The sequence below is a fragment of the Neoarius graeffei genome, chromosome 4 (assembly GCF_027579695.1).
Source record: "Neoarius graeffei isolate fNeoGra1 chromosome 4, fNeoGra1.pri, whole genome shotgun sequence".
Classification (NCBI taxonomy): Eukaryota; Metazoa; Chordata; class Actinopteri; order Siluriformes; family Ariidae; genus Neoarius; species Neoarius graeffei.
This window is the reverse complement of record NC_083572.1, coordinates 8,244,009-8,266,355: the sequence shown is the minus strand read 5'-3', so window position 1 is coordinate 8,266,355 and position 22,347 is coordinate 8,244,009. Positions and strand designations below refer to the sequence as shown.

Here is a 22,347-nt window from a genome sequence, read left to right as displayed (position 1 = left end):
CGTTATTCATAAATATAAATACAAGCACTGCTAATTTAATGCCTTGTTAATATGCGTTACCTCCTGCGTAGTCCTTTTTTTTTTATTTATTTAATTTCTGGAGCCCACCATATCACTCTAACATCACTTACTTTAAAGGAACAGTCCACCGTACTTCCATAATGAAATATGCTCTTATCTGAATTGAGACGAGCCGCTCCGTACCTCTCCGAGCTTTGCGCGACCTCCCAGTCAGTCAGACGCAGTCAGACGCGCTGTCACTCCTGTTAGCAATGTAGCTAGGCTCAGTATGGCCAATGGTATTTTTTGGGGCTGTAGTTAGATGCGACCAAACTCTTCCACGTTTTTCCTGTTTACATAGGTTTATATGACCAGTGATATGAAACAAGTTCAGTTACACAAATTGAAACGTAGCGATTTTCTATGTTATGGAAAGTCCGCACTATAATGACAGGTGTACTAACACCTTCTGTGAGCTTCGGCAGCGCATTGATACGGAGCTCAGATATCAATGCGCTGCCGAAGCGCGCAGAAGGTGTTAGTACGCCTGTCATTATAGTGCGGACTTTCCATAACATAGAAAATCGCTACGTTTCAATTTGTGTAACTGAACTTGTTTCATATCACTGGTCATATAAACCTATGTAAACAGGAAAAACGTGGAAGAGTTTGGTTGCATCTAACTACAGCCCCAAAAAATACCATTGGCCATACTGAGCCTAGCTACATTGCTAACAGGAGTGACAGCGCGTCTGACTGCGTCTGACTGACTGGGAGGTCGCGCAAAGCTCGGAGAGGTACGGAGCAGCTCGTCTCAATTCAGATAAGAGCATATTTCATTATGGAAGTACGGTGGACTGTTCCTTTAAATCCTGAATTTACGAACAGGCAAATGTTTGTATTTTCACCAACAGAGAGATTATTTGCCACATAAATTCTGTTTGTTCTTGGTTTGGTAGTTTCTGTCTGGTGTGGAGGGTTGGGTGAAAGCGTGCAGTGATGGAGGCTTGCCCACGGCGATGCAGGAGCTGGAACTGGCCATCCACAGCCATCAGAATCTGTACGAGCAGGTGACCACTGCATACACCGAGGTACGTGCTCACACTGCTCATAATGCTTTCATCTGAAGATCACGGGGTTTTTTTTCTTTTTGTTCTTTTTTAAATACCCTAATACTGTATTAAAATGAAGCAGAAACTTTATGGGGGATTCAACGAATGGACTGTATGGAGTGAAATCAGAGTCAGAAGAACCTTCTGAGTTTGAAATTTGGTTATGGTTTAAAAAAAAAAAAAGTAAGATATTTAACAGTTATTCCACGAATTCAAGTCGTACATGAGCTGATAGCCGATGAGGCGCGTAGCACCGCCGTGTATGACAAGATTGAGTGGAATAACTGTTTTATTCTATCCACATTCACTGGATTTTGAGAGAGAGAGCATTTTTATTTAAATTTTCTGCAAATTTGACAAGTAAAAGCTTTATGCAAAACGTCCGACAAAATAATTTGCACTTAGAATGTAAACAAACTGGCGAAATGACAGGAGCAATTTGTGAAAAATGCTAAAATAATAATTCTTGAAAAATAAAAAAAGGTATGTTCTTACCATCAAATACTTTCATTCCATAGTTTGTTGCTTTTTTTTGTATTTTTGTTTGGGTTTTTCCCCTCCGAGTAGAGTTTTTATTTTGTCCTTGGTTGGTTCAGCAACACGCTCCACCATTTTCTTCTTCTTTAGGGTTTGTTAGCGGTTAGTAAACCAACTTAAAGGTGCATTACCGCCACCGACTGGGCTGGAGTGTGGAACAGGCGATATTGGGGGAGGGGGGAAAATCTATATTCTTTTAGCTATTTCTGTTTCTTTTAAATAATTGATAACAAAGCCGCCATTTTGTTTTTCTCTACTCACAGTATATGAGTTGATATCCTAGTTGTCGAGTAGCCAATCAGAGTGCGCGATTGCTCATATCCAGTGAATATGAATAGAATAATTGAATATATTTATTCTGGACCTCACAGCCGACTGGGACCTTTGTGTATGGGGTTTGCATGTTCTCCCCATGCCTGCATGGGTTTCCTCTGGGTGCTCCGGTTTCCTCCTAAAGTCCAAAGACATGTCCAAACGTTTTGTGTGTCTGATGTGATTACAGAAGGAAGCATGTCTCTGTCCTCTTGCAGGTGAGTCAGAAAGGGAAGACGTTGCTGGACGTCCTGCAAAGGCCACAGCCTCAGGCTGACTCTGGCTCGGGGCCAGTGGGCGCAGACTACAGCCAGGCGGTGCGTGCCGTTCTGGACGTGATGCACGAGGTTGTGCACGAGCACCGCAGGCTGGATGGTCTTCTACAGCACCGCAAACTGCGCCTGCACCAGAGACTGCAGCTGTGTGTGTTCCAGCAAGACGTGCAGCAGGTGTGATGTTGAATATGACACACACACACACACACACACACACATGTATATGCATAAAGAGCGAGAAGTGAGAAGACATGACAAATTTGTGATGCCTATTATTCAAACGGGTGACAAATTAAAAGGGGGGAAAAAACGACAAAGTCTGTTCGTAAAATGGTGGACCATGACGAACATGCATTAGCGAGCTTTGGCATCAGTGATGAACACAACATTCGTCCAAAAGAACTCTTCCTGAGTGTGAAACGTTTTCATTTTTATCAAAACATTCCCTGAGCACTGTAGATGGGGGGAGGAGTCATCCTGGAAAAGACCACGCCCATCATACTGTAGGCTGATCAGTCATAAGCACTTAGGATTGATTTGCAGTGATGTGTTCGTCTAAGTGCATGACTGGACCCAAACCATGTCAGAAAAATAAATAATTACCCCTCACATCTTAGCAGAGACATTAATTTTAATGTTTTGTCTTTATTTATCACTCTTCTCTAGCTAATTTTGTGAATGTGGCATATACACAGTCTATATGTATGTATACATGCATATACATGTTTGAGAGTGTGTGCGTGGGACAGTGAGTGTGTAGGAGAGAGAAAGAGAGAGGCTGAATCACAGCGCGGGGTGAAATTTGCTCTGCGTCCTCTCTGGAGGTTTGGTGTATTATGTTTGGACTGTGGTCAATACACTCCTGACAATACAGAGAGCTTCCTGCGCACCGAGGCCTATTATTGCGCTTTGAATGCTTCCCTTTCAAACGGTTCGTCAGGGTCTCAGGAAGGTAGACAGCCGCCGGCGGAGTGCTCGAAGGACAGGTTTGCCAGATTATACGATAACACCGTATTAATCCTACAGTGAAATACACTCACTGGCTACTTTATTAGAAACACCCATCCATCCACCTGCTGTTTTATTTGATGCAGTTTTCTAATCAGCCGATCCCTTGAGAGCAGCATAATGCATCAAATCACACAGATACAAATCAGGAGCTTCGGTTAAAGTGCATATTCTGGACCAATTTCGTTTTTTTTTTTTTTTATATGAAAGTATGTCCCTTTACACACTTATCCAGAAGGGTAATTTTGCACAAGGCCATCTGTCTACAGCAGAAAAAAATAAAATCACAAAACGCATCTGGAAAAATCCCAAGGGAGTCTGGAGCCAGATTCGTGACGTTATCTGCAGAAGCGCTAGCAGGCTGCGTGAGCTTGCGCAGTTTCAGTGCACAGCCTGTGTAGACCAAACGCTCCCATTTCTCTCTCATTGTCCGGTCTTTTGAAAAACGATGAGTACTAATCCCATCAAGATTGGTGTTGCTACACCCTCCTACGATCCATCTGTTAACCGTTTTAATAATTACGTGATAACGTTGAAGAAATTTGCAGAAAACCACCAGGTCGTTTTCTCATAAACAAACCAGCGCTGACGTAGGATTCAGAAGGAGGCGTCCCGCAGATGACGTCACGAAAATCAGTGTTTCCCGGGAAATTCAAATGCAAAGTTTTTTCATAGGAGGACCAATTCGCCTCAAATGGCTTGATTTCAACTGAATTTTTCTGGTATTGCGCAAGGTAAAAAAAATTGTAGAGAATGCAGAATGTTACAGATATTTGACCAAAGTTTAATATAAAATAGGAGAATTACATTGATCTTGCTCCTGAATTTACCCGTGATATGCACTTTAATGTTCACAATGTTCAAACATCAGAATGGGGAAAAATTGTGATCTCAATTTTTGTATGACTTTCTTTCACTGTGGCATGGGTGTTGGTTTGAGCCAGATGGACTGCTGGTTTGAGTATTTCAGAAACTGCTGATCTCCTGGGGTTTTCACACACAACAGTCTCGAGAGTTTTCGCAGGCAGAATGGTGCGAAAAACAAAAAACACTGAGTGAGTGAGCAACAGTTCTGCTGATAAGAAAAGTCAGAGGAAAATGGACAGATTGGTTTGAGCTTTATTGCCAGGAAGGATATAGCAACTCATATAATCACTCTTTTACAACTGTGGTGAGCAGAAAAGCATCTCAGCATGCAACAGAAAACAGAACAACACATCAGGTTCTACTCCTGCAGCCAAGAACGGGAATTTTAGAACAAGACCAAGTTCCTATTAAAGTGGCCGGTGAGTGTGTACGCAAATGATTCCAGTGCAAAGGTGTCATTTCAAACCTAATTATATATATTCAAAACATGTATATTTAGGATCTGGTAACACTGTTTTTGAACAAGCGACACTGATCAGCCATAATCTTAAAACCACCTGCTTTAATATTGTGTAGATCCTCTTTGCGCCACCAAAACAGCTCTGACCACAATGTAGGATTAACCCATCGACGCATGGACTCTGAAGGTGTGCTGTGGCACCAAGATGTTGACATTAACAGCAGATCCTTTATGTCCTGTAAAATGCGAGGTGGCTCCCATGGATCGGATTCACTTTTCCAACACGTCCCACAGACACTCGATCAGAATTAGATCTGGTGAATCTTGAACTCTTTTATGTTCCTCAAACCATTCTTGAACCATTTTTGCAGTGTGCCAGGGTGCATTATCCTACTGAAAGAGGTCATAGCAATTAGAAAACACCGTTGCCATGAAACCCTAGGTATATATGGACTGCAACGATGTTTCGGTAGGTGGTACATGTCAAAGAAACATCCACATGAATGCCAGGACCCAAGGTTTCCCAGCAGATCATTGCCCAGAGCATTAGACTGCCTCCACCAGCTTGCCTTCTTCCTATAATGCTCTGACCCAGTTGTCCATCCATCCATCCATCCATCCATCCATAACCGCTTATCCTGTACAGGGTCGCGGGCAAGCTGGAGCCTATCCCCAGCTGACTATGGGCGAGAGGTGGGGTACACCCTGGACAAGTCACCAGATCATCACAGGCCTGACACATAGAGACAAACAACCATTCACACTCACATTCACACCTACGGTCAATTTAGAGCCACCAGTTAACCTAACCTGCATGTCTTTGGACTGTGGGGGAAACCGGAGCACCCGGAAGAAACCCACGCGGACACAGGGAGAACATGCAAACTCCACACAGAAAGGCCACTGAGCTTGAACTCCGAACCTTCTTGCTGTGAGGCAACCGTGCTCACCACTACACCACCGTGCCACCCACAGTTGTCTAGAAATCACAATTTAGTGCTTGACAAAGTCACTCAGATTCTTACGCTTGCCCATTTTTCCTGCTTCCAACACATCAACTTCAAGAACTGGCTGTTCACTTGCTGCCTAATATGATAGATGCCATTATGACGAGATAATTAACAGTTATTCCATGAAATCGAGTCATACACGAGCTGACAGCCGACGAAATGCATAGCACCGAGTCAATCTCATGTATGACGAGACTGAGTAAAATAACGGTCTTATTTTATGCACATTCACTGGATTTTGAGAAACACAGCTTTATTTTAGGGCTGTCAAACGATTAAAATTTTTAATCGCGATTAATCTAATAAAATTATGTAGTTAATTGCGATTAATTGCAAAAAAAATCTTTAAACATCTGTTTAAATTGTACTCAAATACATTTCTACATCAGAGCAAACATTTGAATATATGCTCTGATGCTCCATGTCAATTATAATCAGACGCTCCAGGATTTCGCGATGTTGCGATTTGCAACTTCAATGCAAATTCAACCAATCCCCGCGAATTCAGGGCGGTGTTGCAATTGTGTCCAATCACCGCAACTTTCCCGCAAATTTGACCAATCACTGGCGTCGTCTTGAGGTGACGTTGACAAACTACCTTCCGCCTTACTTTCAGTATTGCCAGATTGGGCGGTTTTCCGCCCAGTTGGGGGATTTCAAGTGCATTTTGGCGGGTTTTCAACATATTTTGGGCTGGATTTTTGCCAAAATGGTATTTTATTTTCCATTGTTTAGGCAGCTTCAGCATCATACTGTGAGATTCTGTTCAAATTGTTTTTTTTTCTTCTATGAAGCCTGAGCCATTTATTTTATTAGTTTATAATTATTGTTTAATTTAGTCTTCAGGAGAGACTGCCTGCACACAGTACTAGTTTTAATAGTGTTTTTTTCTTACATGAAAGCTGAGGCATTTATATTATATTTTAAGGTAACTTCATGTTGTGCTGTGAGGTTCTATGCACTTTAACTTTTGAACCAACAGGTGCATTTGGATAAGTAAAGCCTATTTTTCTGCATTTTTGTAGTCCTGGTAATCTTTTATATTGTTAAAGTTGTTTATAGGACCATTTCTCAGTGTCTTTGTTCTTTTAATCAATAGTTTTTCAGTAATAACTTAATATTTAACATATCATTCAATTTTAATCCCAAAAAGAGAAAATCGCAACAATTTCTCGCAACTTTCACTTCCTCCCGCAGTGTAATCACAACAAAAACCTAAAAAACACCGCAACTTTCATCGCAATTTTTTGGAAACCCCCCGCAACATCAGACATTTTAGCCCGCAACAATCACAAAAAAGGCCCGCAGAATCCTGGGGGGACTGTATAAGGCTCATCTTCTCTGTGATAGACAAAATATAGGCCTAATGCACAAAATGGCATTCGGGTTTTGATATTAGATCTAGGCATGCAGCATATTCTTTCCAATGTAGCCTATCAGACATCTGTTGGGCATACTGTAGGCTATGTGCAAAATACGGTTTGGAGAAATAACAGACTATATATTTTTTCTCAACTGTAATGGCTGCAAGCTACACTTCGAAGAGCAAAGAGGAAGTAGTTTGACTCCTGCAAGTTCATTCAAGTGAAGCAGTAGGCTATTTGGAAATCGCTAGGCTACCTACAATCTACAGGTGAAGATAAGGGAATGTGCGCATTCCCGATCATAGCCCATCAGATATCAACACATTTCACCCAGTAACGTGAAAGTAAACGGAACTCGCACCGCATCGCATATGCAGACTACACTTTAACTGACCATGTTGCGGGTTTATCTGACAAGTTGTAGAGCTACGTTTTACCACAAAGTTAATGTTATAACTAGCTTTATTTTGCATGCTAGTCTTCTTCTTCTTCTTCTTCTTCTTGGTTCATCCAATGCCAGTAGGCGCTGGTGATGGAGTTAAGGGAGTTATGCAGAGGGGTAGTACCTTTCCGAGATGGCCTTCTAGGGGCGTCCTCGACTGGTCCTCCTGCACCCAGCACTATGTGATGCGTAAAATAGCACCTTTCGCAGTTGTTGTTCTGCAACTAGCCTCTCCATAGTGAAGACCGTCCGTGCGTGGTCAAGAGCCACATCCTTCGCGAGGTAACTCTGTTAATATGCATGGGCATAGACCGAACACGGCGGATCTAGAGGTGACCCAACCTCGATAAAAAGTACCTCTACTCTTTACGGGGTAGTTGTAGTTCCTGTGGCGATCATTGACAAACTGATGGCTCGGCAGAGAGATCATCGCAGCTTCGCGGAAGATCATCCAGTATGACAACGGGAAGGTGCATTGCTCCAGTTAGCGGAGAACCGTAAAACATATTCAGGTGTGGCGAGCCGTTTATATATCCAGCCATTAGAAAAAACATCAGCATGCTAGTCACCTGTGAAAATCTGCATTGTTCCTTACCAAGATGAGCCCAATTCACTGTTGTTTAAATGCCCTGTGATAACGCCGTCATTTTTTTAATCGCGATCAAATTAAATTGCGTTAACGCACTAATAACGCGTCAACTTCGACAGCCCTACTTTATTTATTTATTTATTTGTTTGTTTATTTTTGCAAATTCGATAAATAAAAACTTTATCCAAAACGTCCAACAAAATCATTTCTGCTTAGAATGTAAACAAACTGGCGAAATGACAGGAGCAATTTGTGAAAAATGCAATAATGATAATTCTTTAAAAATAAAAAAAGATAAGTTCTTACCATGGGCGGCACGGTGGTGTAGTGGTTAGCGCTGTCGCCTCACAGCAAGAAGGTCCTGGGTTCGAGCCCCGTGGCCGGCGAGGACCTTTCTGTGTGGAGTTTGCATGTTCTCCCCGTGTCCGCGTGGGTTTCCTCCGGGTGCTCCGGTTTCCCCCACAGTCCAAAGACATGCAGGTTAAGTTAACTGGTGACTCTAAATTGACCGTGAGTGTGAATGGTTGTCTGTGTCTATGTGTCAGCCCTGTGATGACCTGGCAACTTGTCCAGGGTGTACCCCGCCTTTCGCCTGTAGTCAGCTGGGATAGGCTCCAGCTTGCCTGCGACCCTGTAGAAGGATAAAGTGGCTAGAGATAATGAGATGAGATGAGAAGTTCTTACCATCAAATACTTTCATTCCATATTTCGTTGGGGTTTTTTGGGGGGGGGGTTGTTTTCGAGTGGTTTTTATTTCATCCTCAGTTGGTTCAGCAACACGCGCCGCCATTTTGTTTTTCTCTACTCACAGTATATGAGCTGATATCCTAGTCGTAGAGTAGCCAATCAGAGTGCACAATTGCTCATATCCAGTGAATGTGGATGGAATAATCACTGTTATTCATGTCACGTGTCAGTGGTTTTAATGTCATGGCTGATCGGTGTCCATTTTAACCTGTTAAAGCAAAGTGTATGTTCACGTATTTATATCTCTCATGATGATGATAACATAATGTGTCAGTAATACAGATTTTACGTTTGCAGTACAAGTATAACTGTATCGCTATTATAATCTCAATAACTTCATTTTAGAAAGATTTGATGCATGTTTTCTTATGAGGTGCATGCTTCAGGTAAATGAGCTGGTCTTGTGATTTATTTAAAAGAAAACCACTCACACACGCTTTAATAGGAACTTTGTTCTTGATTTTAAGATTCCTGTTCTTGGCTGCAGGAGCGGAACCCGATGTGTTCTTCTGTTTCCTGTTGCATGCTGAGATGCTTTTCTGCTCACCAAGGTTGTAAAGAGCGATTATATGAGTTACTATATCCTTCCTGGCAAAAAAAAGCTCGAACCAGTCTGTCCATTTTTCTCTGACCTCTCTTATCCACAGAACTGCCGCTCACTCACTCAATGTTTTTTGTTTTTCGCACCGTTCTGTCTGTGTAAACTCTAGAGACTGTTGTGTGTGAAAACCCCAGGAAGGAGATCAGCAGTTTCTGAAATACTCAAACCAAAAATACTCATCTGGCTCAAACCAACACCCATGCCACAGTGAAAGAAAGTCACACTTCACTGTGAGATCACAATTTTTCCCGTTCTGATGTTTGAACATTGTGAGCATTAACTGAAGCTCTTGATTCGTATCTGAGTGATTTGATGCATCGTGCTGCTGTCGAGGGATCGGCTGATTAGAGAACTGCATCAAACAGCTGGTGGTGGTTGTGGGTGTTCCTAATAAAGTGACCGGTGAGTGTAGAACTGCGTCTAGATTCAAGGAAAAGTGTAGAAAACTCTAAGGTGTTGCAAAACTTTAAAAAAAAAAAGTTTGTACTTGGTGAGGTGATGTGAATAAAAGTGTTTCTTTAGGATGCTGTGTGGATCGAAAACTGCACAGCCTTTAGGTCATGTTTATAGGTTGCTGGTTGTCTTTTTTTTTTTTCTTCTTCTTCAAACTGTTTTATTTGCTGGAAGCAGAAACATTTGGTTGTGTGTGTGTGGTGTGTGTGAGAAAGAGAGAGAATCCTTTAAGGATTGAAAAGGGAGAAACTGAATTGGAGTGTTGCAGTTTTCTGTAGAACTAGTCGATTGTGATTTCGGGATTTGACTCCTGAAGCAGGTGTGTGTGTGTGTGTGTGTGTGTGTGTGTGTGTGTGTGTGTGTGTGTACAGGTCCTGGACTGGATCCAGAACCACGGAGAGGCGTTTCTCAGTAAACACACTGGTGTGGGGAAGTCTGTACATCGGGCACGAGCTCTACAGAAACGACACGATGACTTCCAGGAAGTGGCACAGGTATGAAGTGTGTGTGTGTGTGTGTGTGTGTGTGTGTGTGTGTGTGTGTGTGTGTGTGTGAAACACAAGCATACCCAAACCCTACTTAATGTGTATAATGATCCATGACTACTGTTGTTTCTGGTCAAATATAATTCCATAAGAAATGAATAAAACTCTTGGGGGAATGCTGTTACAGAGAAACAATCAACAATGTGGCTCTGTACAAAGCGGAGTTCCTGTTACCAACCTGAAGTTGATTATTTTCCCGTAAATGCACATATCAAAGTGTTTTATTCCTCTTATACCACAGCAAATTGTCAGTCATTCATTTTTTTTTATTAGTGACAGAATTACTTCATACTTTTTGTTTTATCATCATGCCCCAGCGCCGAAGGCGGTATACTTTAGGGGTCGACCGATAATCGGCCTGGCCGATATATCGGGCCGATATTCTGCATTTTTAGGGTTATCGGTATCGGCCATAATTTCCACCGATATGCCTTTTTACAGCCATTTCGTTCCTAACGCGACCGTCACTGCACGTCCTTTCCTGCACTCGCCTCTCTGAGTTCAAGAACACGGTCCCGCCCACCGCAACATCAGATTTGTTTGGCACAAGAGATATAGCCAATCAACACGCGTAGCTAAACGCTGTGAACTGTTTCAAAGCGGCCGTATGGGCACTCGGGCAGAAGCAGATCCCACTTCAAGGTAAGGACACGCTGCTTTTGCCGCAATAAGTCACAAACACACAAGTTGCAAAAGCACAACATCATTATATGTTTACATTCTTCATCTACTACTCGTTAAAACTGTCCATTTGCATCTGTGTAGCCAGGCAAACTTAGCTTACGGAAGGAAGCACTTGAATTAGCCTACAACCAACTAGTCTCACTGAAACTACATGTAATGCTTCCTTCACTACAATATAATCCTCCTAAATTGGGAATATTAGGCTTGGGCATTAAAAGCATTAGAATGTAGATGGTTACTTGTTAAGTTGTTACATAATAGGGAGTGATAGCCGACTTTATGTTTGATTTTACTTTTTAAAAAATGCTGCAGGCAGCTCCCTACACTTGATTTGTTATTTAAAAACTACTTGAAGTTGGTAAGTCTTACTTAGTTCTTAGTGTAAAAGAACCCAGAGTGTATTTTCATTTATTTTCCACTGAAAATGGTGAGCTGTAATATAGTAGGGAGTGATTTATTTTTTTATTCGTGAATATTTATTTTATTATTATTTTATTTCTCATTTTATTCTAACTAATGTTTGACTTTATTATACAAATGCTGCTGGCATCTCCCTGCACAAAATTTCATGTTCAATTTTACAATTAAACATACATTTCATGGATATGAAGGTCTGTGTCAGTGTGTGCTATGTTTAATTTCATGTGAATTATAATGTTTACATTTATCGGTTGCACATATCGGTTATCGGCATCCCAATTCCATAATAATCGGTATCGGTATCGGCCCTGAAAAAAACATATCGGTCGATCCCTAGTATACTTTATATATATATATATATATATATATATATATATATATATATATATATATATATATAAACAACCTGGAGAGACAAACCCCTACATGGCATGTACCACCGTCAGATAGAGGAAGTGGCTGATATCAAGAAATCCTACCAGTGGCTGGATAATGCAGGACTGACAGACAGCACAGAGGCACTAATCATGGCAGCACAAAAACAGGCCATAAGCACAAGAGCCATTGAGGCCAGGATCTACCAGAGTAGATCAGACCCAAGATGCAGACTGTGCAAAGAAGCCCCTGAAACAGTCCAGCACATAGTAGCAGGGTGTAAGATGCTAGCTGGATCAGTGTACATGGAGAGGCACAACCAAGTGGCTGGGATAGTATACAGGAACATCTGCAACCAGTATGGAATAGAAGTACCCAAGTCCCAATGGGCCATACCACAGAAGGTGGCTGAGAACAACAGGGCCAAGGTTCTGTGGGACTTCAGCTTCCAGACTGACAAACAGATCCTGGCTAACCAACCGGACATAGTGGTGGTGGACAAAGAGCAGAAGAGGGTGGAGGTGATAGATGTGGCGATCCCAGCTGACGCCAACATCAGGAAGAAGGAACATGAGAAACTTGAGAAGTATCAAGGGTTGAAAGAGCAGCTGGAACGGATGTGGAAGGTCAAGGCTTGCATGGTCCCCGTGGTAGTGGGGGCACTTGGGGCAGTAACCCCCAAACTGGGAGAGTGGCTCCAGCAAATCCCAGGAACAACATCCGAAGCCTCAGTCCAGCAGAGCGCAGTCCTAGGAACATCGAAGATACTGCGCAGAACCCTCAAACTCCCAGGCCTCTGGTAGAGGACCCGAGCTTGAGGATGACATGGATACCACCCCCCCGCCGGGGGTGAGAAGGAGATTTTTTTTTTATATATCTGTCTGTCTGTGTCTCCGTATTTCTGTCCATCCAAAACACCCTTTTTCTCAGCAACCACAAATTATAGCCACTTGGTACCAAACTTCAGCTTGGGGTTCTATACCGTGTATACCGTTTTCAGGTCTGTCCCACATCAACTTCCTGTTTACTGACTTAATGTATTTACAAAACACATAGCGTGGATTTACAAAATTTTCGTAACACTTTTTTCTCAGCAACTACAAATCACACCTGCTTGATATTTGGTACCGAGCTTCAGCTTGGGGTTCTATACCGTGTATACTGTTTTCAGGTCCGTCATACATCGACTTCCTGTTTACCGACTGAATGTATTTACGGAACATATAGCGTGGATTTTGATGCTATTTCAAAATGACAGTTTACCAGGATGCTGTTTGAAATCCCTGGCGAGAACACTGCTCTTTACTTACTTGTTTCAGGGTTAATTACGTCACCCGCTACAGAGTAAGTGGGGCGAGGTATTGTTTTCGGTCAGGTTTCTTTTTTTTTTTTTTGTTAGCAACGTTATGGGAAAACGGTTGTACCAATCTTCATGAAACTTTCAGGATGGATGGCATTGGTCTCAAATAGAACCTCCAACATTTTGAGGGTCATCCGGTCAAGGTCACCAAAAAGATCAATATTGTTTTTTTTCCACAATATGTTCCTTCATATTCTTCATATTTATTTCAGACCAATTCCAAAATGTTCATCTTTCAATTCTGCTTCCATTGATATGTCACATGATGGGGTATCTCTCATAGTTTTCTTAGTGGTTGGGGGTCAAATGTCAGGGGTCAAGGTCACGGGTTTTCAAAGGCTCATAACTGGGAAACGATTCGAGATAGAGAGATACTTAATATTACTGACATATAGAAAGTCATACATGGGCTCTCATTTGGCACCATGAGTGACCTTGAAAGGTCAAACTCAAGGTCACAGGTTTTCAGAGGCTTATAACTTGAAACCGGTTAATGATAGACAGATGTTTACCATTATCAACATATAAGAAGTCCCATATGGGCTACCATGACCTTTGCCCTTGAATGACTTTGAAATGTCAAACTCAAGGTCGTTGATTTTCATAGGACTATAACGTGATTGCTGCTGATTGAGAAATATTACCATTATTGACATGTAGGTAGTCCCATATGAGCTTTCATTTAGCACCATGAATGTTGACCTTGAGTGACCTTGAAATGTCAAACTGAAGGTCTCGGATTCTCCTTGTAAGGTGAATGGACCAGACTGCCGGGTGAGGTTTTGTTTTTTGTTTTTTTGGGGGGGATGTAAGTGAGCAGTAGCTCACAGCTGATCTTGTGGGGTTTTTTTTTAATCTGTTTGTAGTTACATTTAATGTTGTGAAATCTCCAGGAAAGAGTCGGACTTGTGTTATCGGAGTTTTTGAAGTTAGAAGACTTTCCTTGGTGTTAGATAAATTTCATCAGTACCTTCTGAGCAATCAGAATTAAGAACTCAGTCGTGCCGTGGTATAATATGATATGATGGAGTGGAATTGCTAAATTATGTACCTCTCTCCCTGTCTGAAGAACACGTACACCAACGCTGATAAGCTGTTGGAGGCGGCCGAACAGTTGGCTCAGACGGGTGAGTGTGACCCAGAGGAGATCTACGCCGCCGCCCATCACCTGGAGGTCAGAGTTCAGGAGTTTGTGCGCAGAGTGGAGCAGAGGAAACTGCTGCTGGATCTCTCGGTGTCCTTTCACACACACACCAAAGAGGTAAACATCACCCACCCACCCACACACACATTACATTTAGCAGACGCTCTTAAAAGCATCCAAAGCAACGTACAGCATAACCATGGGGAGAAATTGGGGGTTAGGTGCCTTGTTTAATGGTCCTGTTGCTGGTCCAGGGACTTGAACTGGCAACCTTTTGGTCCCAAAGCTGCTTCTGTAACCATTAGGCCACACACACATTTGAACATCACAATCCTGCATACAAAGGCTATTATTGTATGCTTCAACATATTATAAGAAAAATATATTTTCTTTAGTGTTATTAATGTCGTGAGATTTATTTATTTATTTATTATTTCACGATTGACAAAGAGGTCAGAGTATCCATGCGCACTAGCATCTACAGCATGAGAGAAGAAATCATAAGGTTTTTCGCAGAGGAACAAACTGAAAAATGCTGTGTGTGTGTGTGTCCAGCTGTGGTCGTGGATGGAGGAGCTGCAGAAGGGCCTGGTGGAACCCGTGTGCTCGGAGTCGGTGGACTCGGTGCAGGAGCTCATCAGGCAGTTTCAGCAGCAGCAGAGCAGCACACTGGACGCCACACTAAACGTCATCAAGGAGGGAGAGGAGCTCATCCAGCACTTACGGTGAGACCGGAAAATCAACCACATTCCCAGATGAAATGAAAGCAAAGACACCGTTGTGCACTGGAGCTACCAAGCAAGCTCCGTGCCAGATGTGTTCATCACTGAGTATTCAGACCTTTAATATTGCACTCAGGCTGCCAGATAGAACAGCTGGAGGGTGCGTCTGTCCTCCAGAGCTCCGTCACCTGTTCATCTCTCTGTGTGTTTGTCTATAGGGACTCGGCGCTGGCGAGTAACAGGCTGCCCCATGCCAGCTCCGTGGCTCATATCGAGAGCGTGCTGCAGCAGCTGGATGAAGCGCAGGCTCACATGGAGGAGCTGTTCCACGAGCGCAGGATCAAACTCGACATCTTCCTGCAGCTGCGTGTCTTCGAGCAGTACGCCCTGGAGGTGTGTCTTACATGCGTCATGTGCTCAGGAAGACAAACGGCATTTCGTTTGTGCATTTTGTGTATATGTTTTGCGTGCCCTTCTCTTCCGTTTTGGTGGAATCAGAGTCGAGCCTGGAGTGCTTATCGAGCGCCGCTGTTTGAACAGATGGATGTTGCGATTCAGTTTGTTGATTGTGCGCATAGGTCAATAGTTACAAAGTTGGCGACTCAGTGGAGGTGTTTGTTGCTAGGGAATCTGCGTTTATTCGTTTCGTAGCAAGTGAGCCTACAGGACATTCAGCTGACTGTGAGTCAGAGATGTGTTTAAAGGTGCAGTAGCTGATTTTTTATTTCTATTTTTTCTTACTAGGATAAATTACCTGGCCAATATGCCTACAGTACAAGTGTATTGCTTGAGAAAATCCATTTGGAAAACTGCATTATGGGCTGTTATGCGCCGTTTGTGTTTACTTTACTTTAGCATCTTTTTATAGACACTCTCCAACACCCCTTCACTCCACCCACATCACAGTTTGTTCAGAAACAAAGTGATGGTTGGGATCGGTACACGCTCAGCGCAGCCTGATTATAGTTTTACAATAAATGCTATGGAGTCATTCATTAATGGTGAAGGGGATGAAGAATAATGGTGATTATTTGAGTTTTTTGTGTGTAAATTATTAATATTTTTTATTATCCGTCATACAGGACATTTTTTTTCGATGGAATAAAAACATGTTCTATTCCCTTCTAGCAGGTTTCATTCGTTTGGTTCGATAGCATGTATCGTTCGTGTTATCGTTGGCATATCGCTTATTCTATGTGTATTACGTCGCTCGACATAGCGAGTGACGTAAAACACGTAATTCTCTATGGAGAATGAGCGTTGAATATGGTTTATGATATTGCATGGTTGTCAAGACAACATGACGTCACACGTCGGAGATGTAAAACTTCCGTGCTAGCGAGCGACTGGGACAATTTGTAAACAAACATGGCTGCCAGGTTTGCTTTGTTAAATATGGAAGATTTTGAGAGAGAAAGACGTGTTGAACACCCGAAAGGAATGTGTATGTGTAGTAATAAATAATATTGGCTGGCTTGTTTTCGTTTTCATTCCATTCAGCTAGCATGATATCTCATCTCATCTCATTATCTCTAGCCGCTTTATCCTGTTCTACAGGGTCGCAGGCAAGCTGGAGCCTATCCCAGCTGACTACGGGCGAAAGGCGGGGTACACCCTGGACAAGTCGCCAGGTCATCACAGGGCTTAGCATGATATCAGCCAATCTTATTTAAATATTCTTATTATTGCTTTCTACTCTCAGGTTACCGGCGAACTGGACGCATGGAAGCAGGATCTGCTGCACCAGGCGGCTGAATTTAACACCGAGGAGCTCACGCTGGCCGAGCAGAGGCTCCACCGTCATACCGAACGCAAACTCGCCATGAACAACATGACGTTCGAGGTCATCCAGCAGGGCCAGGACCTGCACCAGTACATCATGGAGGTGCAGGCGTCAGGTGAGACAGACACTCATCCTGTTCACAAAAAGCACATCAGAGCTTCCAGTGACACACCTGATTTCACTGATTAAGCACCAAATGCTATCAGCCAGGACTTTAATTAATTAAATAAAGCCCGTTCATCAATAATTGATTTGAACAGAAGCTTAAAACCAACACAGAATGAAGCGTCTCTCAGCGAGGGAAAAGAAAATTCTTTTTACAGGATCCCAGGGTTTTGGTTTTTTTTGTTTGGTTTTTTTTTCTCTTTCAGGCTTAAAAGTTAGAAGCAAGACAGTGTCTAGACACTACGAAAAAAAAAGTGCGCACTGGATGCCGGCGATTTTAATAAACTGAATGGGGAGCTCAGAAAATCTGCTTAAGCATGTGACGTGCGTAGCTCGTCTCTGAATGCACACAACTTGAATAATAAACAATAAAATGAAAAGCCTGTACATGCCTGTGAGCTAGCCCGGCGTGTGATTTGCTAATTTATGTTAAAGCCTGGTGCTTAGTCATGAGTGTTTCTGACAGCAGTCAGAGCAGAGAGAGAGAGAGAGAGAGAGAGAGAGAGAGAACGGTGCATGGATGAGTGAGGGCTTTAGAGAGGAGGAATGAAATGCAGTACGAGTGTGTGGTGTGTTTTCAGTAGCTCCTGTGGGGTTTCTCCTACACGGACCACCTCCTTGGAGTGCATGGGCTGTTTGGGAAGCTCATCAGAAGATCGACAAGATGGAGCCCTGGTGGGAGAGGAATAAGAGAGAGAGAGAGAGAGAGAGAAAACCAGAAAAAAGTCCGAGCAGGTAGGCGTGAGGACAAAGAGCGTCATGTGTTGGTGAGAGGAAGACAGAGAGAGAAATGGAGCGAGAGAGCTTTTCCATACAATTCCACGTACACAGTGTGTGCAGGGGTGGGGTTGCTATGGAAACATATCCCCCCCCCCGGTTACTTTCCCTATACCAAGGTTGCCATGACGACAGGCCCCCCTCGTTAGTCACCGGCGGTTTGCTGACGGACACGGTCCATCGTTCACGTCCAGGGTTTGCTGTGCGTGCAGTGTGAGCTCCTGTACACGCCACCCTGTCATGCACCTATTACGTTCCCATGGGAACCGCCTCCTGCTGCCCGGTGTGAAGTTGCCATGGAGACTGCATCACGCTGCCCGCAGGGAGTAACTGTAGGGGTGAAATGAGCATGAAGGAGGGGTAAAATACCCTTTACTCCTCCAGGAGACTCAAACACATATATGGATGTGTGTGTGTGTGTGTGTGCGCGCGTGCGTGTGTGTGTACTCATACAAATATTTGTGTGTATTTGAAAGAAGAAAATGGTGTGTCCTGCATCACTGGGTAGCTGGGTCACTTGGTGGTTCTGCACAAGCACTCACCTGGATGTTATGTCCTCTCTCTCAGCTCTCACACACTTTTTTTTTTTAACAATTACACACAGAATTGAGAACAGCCTTCTGGGACATCACACTATGCACGTCTTATCTCAATAGTGCCTCCTGCTGGATGCCTGTCTTTACTCACATCCCTGCTCTGTTTAATCTGTCTGTCTGCCGCCATCATCATTGTTGAGGGTCAGCGATCCAAGAACCCGTCAACTCCACTTCGAGGGTGATCATAGCACACCAGAGGGACTCGACTGGTGTCGGGTACACATACACATCTACGGGCTATTTAGAGTAGCTGATTGAACTTATCTGCATCTCTTTGGACTGTGGGATGAAACCAGAGCACCCGGAGAACCTGGCACAAGAAGAACATACAAACGCCACACGGAAAGGCCCACTGGGCTAGAACTCAGAACCTCCTTGCTGTGAGGTGACAGTGCTAAATCACTGCACCACCATGCCACCCTGCTCATCATTACAGGAGCCAGTTATGACATAACAGTGCACTCGGTAATTAGAAAAAAATAAGTAAGTAAGTATGCCCTTTATTATCCCACAATGGGGAAATTCATGTGTCGCAGCAATACATCATACAATCAACATGTATCCAAGGATAGACAACATACGTACAAACACAGGACCAAAGTTAAAGCTAAAGGATATTGTAGCGCGTATCGAGTGTGGGTGGAGCACAGAGGACGGCAGGACAATGCTTTGAGGCAGATAGGTCTATTTTATTTTCACAACTTTTCAGTCTAAATACTTCCATATACACACACACACACTTGGCTGGTCCCGGGTTGCGCTCCCTCTCCTCTCTCTCTGCCTCCTTAAATAGGGAGCGGTTACTGGGAAAACACACACAAACACAGGTTAATTACCCTCAGGTGTAGCGATTCTGCCACTCCAGTGTCGAGTAAAAGCGAGCCGTGCCTAGTCGATCGAGCAGCTCATCAATACGAGGCATTGGGTACGCGTCGAATTTAGACACCGCGTTGACTTTTCTATAGTCCACACAGAACCGGACCGAGCCGTCGGCCTTGGGAACCAAGACCACCGGGCTGCTCCAGTCGCTGTGGGACTCCTCGACGATGCCCATTTCGAGCATGGCCTGAAGTTCTTCCCGAACCACCTTTTTTTTGTGTTCGGGTAATCTATAAGGACGGCTCCGCACTACCACCCCCGGGGGCGTCTCTATGTGGTGTTCTATGAGGTTAGTGCGACCGGGCAGGGGCGAGAACACATCCGAAAACTCGGCTTGCAACTGGGCGACCTCCGTGAGTTGGGTCGGGGAGAGGTGGTCTCCACAGGGGACCGGAGAGGTACGTGATCCCAATGACCCTTTTTGGACCTCCAGCCCCAGCTCCGCCTTCTCCGGAACTACCGACACCAACGCCACGGGGACCTCCTCGTTCCAGAGTTTCAGCAGATTGAGGTGGTAGATCTGTAGTGCCCCCTCCCTGTCTGTTTGCCTAACCTCATAGTCGACGTCCCCGACTCGCCGTGTGACCTCAAAGGGTCCTTGCCACTTGGCGATTAATTTGGAGCTCGACGTGGGCAACAGGACGAGTACCTTATCTCCCGGAGTGAACTCTCTAAGGCGCGTGCCCTTGTTGTACAGGCGGGCTTGCCGTTCCTGGGCCTGCCGCAAAGTCTCCTGAGTTAGGTGGGTGAGCGTGTGGAGTTTTGCACGCAGATCCATAACGTACTGAATTTCGTTTTTGCTCTGTGAAGGTCCCTCCTCCCAATTTTCCTGCAGAACATCTAAGATGCCGTGCGGCTTACGCCCATATAATAATTCAAACGGGGAGAACCCCGTGGAGGCTTGGGGGACCTCTCGCACTGCAAACAACAAGGGTTCGAGCCACTTATCCCAGTTACGTGCGTCCTCACTTACGAATTTTTTGATAATGTTCTTGAGGGTGCGATTGAACCGTTCAACTAAACTATCCGTCTGTGGGTGATAAACGCTGGTGCGGATCGGCTTAATACCCAGTAGCCCATACAGTTCGCTCAGTGTTCGTGACATAAACGAGGTGCCTTGGTCAGTCAGAATCTCTTTCGGGATTCCAACCCGGGAGATGACGTGGAAGAGGGCCTCCGCAATACTGCGTGCTGAGATATTGCAAAGAGGCACCGCTTCCGGGTATCGCGTTGCATAGTCCACCAGAACCAATATAAAGTGGTACCCTCGTGTTGACCGATCTAATGGCCTGACGAGATCCATCCCAATTCTTTCGAACGGGGTCTCGATTAATGGTAGGGGGCGCAAGGGCGCTTTTGGAATGGCCGCTGGATTTACTAACTGGCATTCGCGGCACGCCGTACACCACTTACGGACGTCGCCGCGAATCCCCGGCCAATAGAATCGGGCCATTATCCGGGCGAGTGTCTTATCCTGCCCGAGGTGTCCAGCCATGGGATTAAAGTGAGCCGCCTGGAATACCAATTCCCGGCGGCTCTTTGGAATTAACAATTGGGTGACTCGCTCTTTCGTCTGAGTGTCCTGCGTCACTCGGTATAACCTATCCTTCAAAATGGAAAAATAGGGGAAGGACGGGGTGGCGTTCGGCTGGAGCATCTGACCATCGATTACTCTCACTTGGTCAAACGCGTGTCGCAGAGTCTCGTCTCGCGATTGTTCCAGTGGGAAATCCGCGAGGGATTCCCCAATAGAAAGAGGAGGGGCTGGTGGCTCCTCACTCTGTCGCAGAGATGACGTAGACGGCTCTGCGACCGCAGCTCCAGCCAAAGCGACACCGGGACCCTCCCCTGTCAACCGGCAGGACCCACTCTTTACTAGGCGTGCCATGAAATCCCGGCCAATCAGTCCCCAAGATCAAAGAGTGGGTAAGGCGAGGATTAACCGCCGCCTTCACTATCGATTTTTCCCCTCTGAAATGTATATGGACCGACACCAACGGGTAGCTGTGAATATCCCCGTGCACACACAACACCTTCACCCCTTGTGCTCCCCCCAATGCCTCGTCTTGCACCAGGCTTTGGCGGATCGAGGTCTGATTGCAACCTGAATCCACCAACGCCTGATATGTAGCCCCTTGTACACTTACCGGTATGCGATACGCTCCGGCCCGATCGAGGGCAGCCTCTGGCGCGTCGGGGATCCGCACCACCGCCCCCACTTCCATCGCTGCACACTGTTGCTGCAGGTGGCCCGGTTCCCTGCAGCGCCAGCAAACCGGCCCGGGCCTTCCCTCTGCAGCTGTGTTCTGGGGCTCACTCACCTGAGGGGGGGGGAGAGACAGACACAGAAGGGAGAAACGGGAGGGCACCACGGGTGCGGCGGGCCGGCTGGGGTGGAGCCGGCCCCCGCCTCCGCGGTGGGGGAATGGGGCGAGGATGGGACACGGGAGGAGGGGGGGGAGAAAGAGAGAGAGAAGAGGAGAGAGAAGCTGATGATGTCCGCTGTCCTGCCGCCGGAACAGCCGCCAGATGATCCTCCGCCAGTCCCACGGCCTGATCCACCGACGCCGGGCGGTGGCACTGGACCCACTCCGCGGTTCCGGCTGGTAAGCGGGCGATGAACTGTTCCAGTGCCACCTGGTCGATGATTCCCTCGGTGTCGCAATCTTCGGCCCTCAGCTACCGCCAGCAGGCGTCCCGGAGCTGCTGGCCGAACGCGAACGGGCTGCCGACTTCCTCCATCCGCAGCGCGCGGAAGCGCTGGCGCTGCTGCTCCGGCGTGCACCCCACGCGCTGGAGGACAGCCCGGCGAAGGTCGGCGTAGGCCAGCCTGCGGTCAGTGGGGAGCTGTAGTGCGGCCAGCTGCGCCTCTCCCGTCGGGAGGGGGAGGAGGCGCGCCGCGCGCTGCTCCATCGGCCACCCCGAGGCTTCGGCGACCTGCTTGAACAATGTGATGAATGCCTTGGGGTCGTCCTGCGGGCCCATCTTGGTCAAGGTGAGGGGAGACGGGCCCGTGGCCGGGGCGCTGGTGGACCCCGCCGACGCGAGGAGACGCCGGAACGCCTCTCGATCTTCCTGCTGGGCCAGCACCAGGGCTTCAAAGCGGCGCTCCTGCTCCTT

The 22,347-nt window shown here is 45.5% G+C and overlaps 1 protein-coding gene across 2 annotated transcripts in view; it reads left to right on the top strand.

Moving 5' to 3' along the window:
* The window catches only part of kalrnb (kalirin RhoGEF kinase b), a 163,522-nt gene that overhangs the window by 44,340 nt on the left and 96,835 nt on the right, over positions 1–22,347 (top strand). The window contains exons 8-14 of one of the 2 annotated variants that reach the window (XM_060918780.1): positions 960–1,091; positions 2,180–2,410; positions 10,149–10,271; positions 14,231–14,422; positions 14,861–15,030; positions 15,246–15,420; positions 16,730–16,925. In XM_060918780.1, the coding sequence (XP_060774763.1) occupies positions 960–1,091; positions 2,180–2,410; positions 10,149–10,271; positions 14,231–14,422; positions 14,861–15,030; positions 15,246–15,420; positions 16,730–16,925 (1,219 nt within the window). Of the gene's footprint in view, positions 1–959; positions 1,092–2,179; positions 2,411–10,148; positions 10,272–14,230; positions 14,423–14,860; positions 15,031–15,245; positions 15,421–15,492; positions 15,732–16,729; positions 16,926–22,347 lie in introns of those variants that run through there. The other variant, XM_060918781.1, reaches the window with a different exon arrangement.